Source organism: Vicia villosa, linkage group LG6 (assembly GCF_029867415.1).
Source record: "Vicia villosa cultivar HV-30 ecotype Madison, WI linkage group LG6, Vvil1.0, whole genome shotgun sequence".
Classification (NCBI taxonomy): domain Eukaryota; kingdom Viridiplantae; phylum Streptophyta; class Magnoliopsida; order Fabales; family Fabaceae; genus Vicia; species Vicia villosa.
The window spans coordinates 95,183,274-95,188,615 of NC_081185.1; the positions used below are offsets into that span (position 1 = coordinate 95,183,274).

General features: G+C 37.4%; 1 protein-coding gene across 1 annotated transcript; it reads right to left on the minus strand.

The window, feature by feature from the left end:
- Positions 1-235: 235 nt before the first annotated feature.
- On the minus strand, positions 236-2,930 carry LOC131609348 (protein OCTOPUS). The gene has a single exon (XM_058881028.1). The coding sequence runs from the start codon at positions 2,649-2,651 to the stop codon at positions 396-398; it is 2,256 nt and encodes a 751-aa protein (XP_058737011.1). The 5' UTR covers positions 2,652-2,930; the 3' UTR covers positions 236-395.
- Positions 2,931-5,342: the final 2,412 nt, after the last annotated feature.

The window sequence follows — 5,342 nt, forward strand, 5'->3', positions numbered from 1 at the left end:
TTTTCTGGCAATAAAAGAAACAGCGTGCATGTTTGGTATATTTCAAAGTGTAGTTTTGCAAAATTACAATGGTTCAAGGTGATTTTATCTTTGCTGGTCCAAACATACACAACACCATGTAACAAGAAATAAGACTCATCACATTAACATCATCGTGTATCATGGTTAGTGTAAAAAGAAAGAAACATTGTTATTAAGAGTAATCTAATCTAAAAAGCAGTGTTGCCAATAACTGTAAAAGAAAAATGCAGGGTGTTTTTATCCAATCCAACCAACCAACCATGAAGAATACATAGCCATGTGTTAATTTTACACAAGAAATGCAGCAAATGTAACAACATGAAACCAAAGAACACCTTATGGAATTTCAATTTTTTTTGTTTTTTTTTTCTCTTTCAATACAACCTAAGTACACTTCTAGCAATAGAATGTGCCTGATTGGACCTTCCTTTCGAGGCACCGTTTCTCCGGCCACCAGGCGTTAAGTAGAGCTTCAGGAGACCGCCATTATCCATGTTGTTGTTAGGAGAGTATCTCGCACTTCGGTTCCTCTCCAACACTAACTCATCCCTTCCTTTTCTTCCAAGGTACCCATTACTACTCTGAACATCACTCTTCCTCCCACTGAAAATTCCTCCTCCCCCGCCCATGCTTCCTCCCATGCTCGGTGCATTCCTCCAACTCACACTACTATTGCTCCTCAATATCTTCCTATTCAAACCACCAGCACCACCAATACTACCAATTCCAACACCACCTCTAACATCCACATTCCTTTCCCCTCTAAATTCCTGCCATGATTCCGAGTAAGAACGTTCCACCCCATTACCATTACCTCCTCTACTACTATACCTATCATCTTCCTCCTCTTTGTTATTATTCCCTCCACCGCGACGATGTATAAATCCCCAAATACTCCACGCCTTGCTCCATCTACTCGAACTCTTCTTAGACCCTCCTTTACGATCACCATAACCGTTATTACTCCCAACGACAGAAGCATTATCTCTATACCCCAATTCAAAACTCTCAGAACAATCATCCCTCAAGGAATTATTCGAATTAGAATTGGAATTATTTGAATAATCCCTCAAATCCCTATCAACTTTCTGACCATGTAATAAATAATCAACACCAGCATTCGCATTAACATTAACACTAGCAGTAGCAGGAGTAACCTTAGCATTAGAAACAGGTTTCAATTCATCCAAATCAGCAACAACAGCAGCAGCAGTTTTTCGAATAGAACTAGACCGATCAAGGCTTTTCCTTCTCCTGGTTGAAGAATCAGAGTAATACTCTTTCGTCTGAGTCGAATTACCAGGCATATTAACATTCTCCTCACCATTCTCATTCAAAGGCGGTGGCTCCTCCACCGGTATAAGCGAATCAGTTCTTTGAACATGAACAACAGGAGCATCTTCAACCACAGAAAGCATAGTAGGTAAAGGCACTCTAGGAAATGTCTTTCCAATCAGATAACCATCCCAAGAAGCTCGAGGCTCCTCGAACGAGTATCGGGGATCGTCAAATGACATGCGAGCTATGTCAAGCGAGAATCGTGGATCAGTATCACAGGAACGACGACCAAAGCCATAGTCCGCGATCTCTGACTGAGTTTCCCGAAATTGACGGCCGATTGGCTTCTCCACCGGCAATAGAGTCGATGACCCCGAAACCGCGCCATTTCGCGGTCCACGCTTCTTAGCTTTCTGCTTCTGCCTCCATTTCTGAAGCTTCTTGCTGAAAACCGAAGCTGCAGACCAGAAACTTCCGGCTATTTCCTTCAAATCTCGACCTGAACTTTTCTTCGCTTGTGAATCTAGATCCATGTGCTCTTTCATCGGTTTCAAGGATTCTTCTTCAGCAAAAACCAACTCTGGTTCCGGTTCAATTTGAAAATCAGGTTCTTCTTCTACGATTTCGTGGAAAGTTTCCTCAATCACATTGGAAAGCTCTCGTTCCCGTTGTTGTTGTGGTTGTTGCAGTGGCTGTGGCGGTTCTAAAACCCTAATTTCGTCTTCGTCTGAATCTTCAACGACAATGTTATCTTCTTCTTCGTCGTCTTCTTCGTTTTCTTCTGACTCGATGAACGGTTGTTGAAGAGTGGAAGATGAAGCTAGGTTTCTGGTATCAAGCTCAGGGAGGAGACGCGGAGGTTCAAGTTTGGGGATTTTGCGTTCGTCGGCTTGATTGAAGAGGGAAAAGAGAGTGCTACGACCGCGAACGTCGCAGGATTTTCGCTGAGGCTCAAATGTACCGGAGAAGCCTTCGTTTTTGGAGGCGGAGAAGGATTTAGTGCGGCGGAGTTCAGGGAAGAGGGAGTTGGAGGAAGATGCGGTTGGGGGACGGTTATTGCGTTGGGAAGTGGAGGGACGGAAGATGGCTTTAAGTGCGGCGGCGGCGGTGGAGGAAGTGGGGGGTTTGCGGTTGGAGGTGGAAGAGGAGGAGGAGGTGGTGGTGTTGTTTGGATCGAGAACGGCGAGGCGTTCGCAGAGGCATGAAGGGCAGAAGCCGGTGAAGGTTTCTTGAGGGTGGATGTCGCAGGAGGTGGAGGGACGGTTTGGTTGTAGCTGTGGCGGTGGAGGTGGTGGTTGTTGTTGCGGTGGTAACGGTGGTGGTTGTTGTTGAGTTTGTGATTGGGGATTCATAACCGTAAATGGTGGTGTGTGATTGTGGAGAGTGTGGTCATGTTACGTTGAAGAGAAAAAGAAGAATGGTTGTGTAGAGAGAGAGAGAGAGAGAGTGAAGAAAAAGAAGAAGGAGAGTGTGTGTTTGTGTGATGTCTGTGTGTGTTTGTTTGACAAAGAAAGGGAGAGAGAAAGAGAACTGTTTGGTTTCCAACGGACACACACAAAAGAAAAGTGAAGAGAGAGAGAGAATCTCGGTGATTGGGGACTCAACTCTCAACAACAAACTCCTCTCACTCTCAACAAAATATCAAAAACAAAACAATATTTAATACCTTCCTAAAAAACCAAATAATATTTAAATTTAACAAATTTATTTTCTAGTAACATCAGAGAAATAGTTACTCCTCCTCTTTATATAATTTCATGTGTATTTTGTATTGTATTTAGTTACTAGTAATAGATATTGATCATTTAATTTAACTAACTTGTTTTATGTTAGTCATTTTCATTTATTCCTTTAGTCAAAGTCATGATTTTTAAGTTTATCTAGCATGACATGTATTTATGAATGAAATTGTTTAAATAAGTTTTATTTTTCAATGACCATTTACATCTGCATTTTAGGAGAAGATGAATCATCCAATAAAATTCTCGACATTTTTTTAGATCGAACTCAGATATTACATGTGAGCAACTTTAATATAGATAATTACCTTTTACATGTCGTTTTAGTTCATCACTAAATCAATCATAAAATTATAAAACTATTAAAGTTTCTTTTTGCTGTCGCACATCCATCTTTTACATTTATCGAACAAATAGGATTCATGATCTTTAACACCACAATCACAATCTCATCCTTCATCTATCAAACCACAATTGTCGCCATCTCCCTCATTTCTCACGCCACAATCGTCCCCATCTCCCTCATCTCTCATGTTAAATCACACCTCTTCGACAATCAAAAAATCTTTTGTCTCTCTAATCTCTCATAGAAAAACCAACCACAACCTTTTTATTTGTTTATCTTCAAGGTATTGGTCGTTTCTTGTTTACAGAAGGTCATGATTGTCAACATTACAAGATTGGCAATATTCCTTAGTAACTCCTTCAAATTTTCTTAAGTGTCGAGGACAAGGTGAACAACTACAATATAATTTTACACATCATATGACATGTCACCAAAATCTAATATTGTTAATGTCATTTAGACCAAAATTACTAATATGATACAACTTAATCAAATTAAATGACCAAAATGTAACTTTTTTTGTTAAGAGGCCAAAAAATATTTAAACCTTAAATTTAATAGTTATGAAACCATAAATATTTGATGTTAATTTCTTTTTAAGTGTATGAGAAATTGATATTTTGAAAAATGTTCACTATTTAACCATCAATGATGATAATATTGATGTGTGACATAGAACAGGTATACATAATAGTTAGAATATTTGAATAATTTATTGATTAAATCTAATACGGCATTTATATATTTTATTATTTCATACTGCATTTGTCGCTTTTATTCACAATCAAATTTTATGAAACCAACCAACAAACCCATAACTTAAAACTGTAACTATTATTGAATGACATTAATATCACTCGAGTTTTTGTTAATATGATTAAACACATATATTTAACAAAAAATTACATCACATAATATTCAAATCTTTGTCTTGAATGGAGAAATCATATTTCTTCTCAAATAAGAGTCGTCGCTTATTATATTCATAATATTGAAGCTATATAAATAAACTCAATAAGAGAAATTTAGGATATTGGATTCCTCCCATGAATGATGCTTTTAAAGTTAATATGCATGGTTCTCATAATATATGTATTGAAGGTTTTGCTTCAATAACTCATTTAGTAATTTAATTAAGGGATTTTAATGAAATATATATTAAAATGTGACACACACAAACATATGTATGGTCTTAGGATATTAAATAATCTCATTTATCATTGAAACAAATTCTTCTTTGATTAAAAAAAGTAAAATGTCAATATTAATAGTTGATCATACACCTTTGACAATAATTGGGTCGATATAAGGGATCAAAACACTTAAGGGACAAACGTATTCGGGTGAATCATCGCTAAATTTATCAATGAGCAAGCAAAACTCAAAGCCTTATAGGATGGTCTTCTTAAATACCTAGCCTCTGAAAACATGCCACCAATTTGCAAAGTAGATTGTTTCTCCTATAGAATAGGGAAATGATGTCATGAGAAAAGGAGAAAGTTGTTCATTTCCTACATCAAGCATCCAAGATGGGTTAAGCTCTTTTAGCACGTCTAAGATCCAATTGAGTAAATTACGGGTCAGTAGCAATAACTAAATCATGATGGAAGATACATCAAGGATATTGGGTCATGATACCCCAAGAAATGAAAATATATTACAACTTGCAAACCAATATACTAGAAGGGGTAAAATATGTTTCATGTCAATCCTCATGTCTTTCCTATAAATCATGTTCATATAGTAAATACTCATTCTCTTCCAAATGTGTCCTTTGGCAAATTTAAGCCTATAAAGTCAAGTTAGATGATCAATAGATGGATGAGGGTGCTATGAACTCGCTCGAATTTCTATTGGTAGTAGCCATACACAATTAAGAGGAAGCAGTGATTTAGTAGGTTCAAATCAGAAATCTCTAGAAGCCATATCACAGGTATAAGGACATAAATTAATATTAT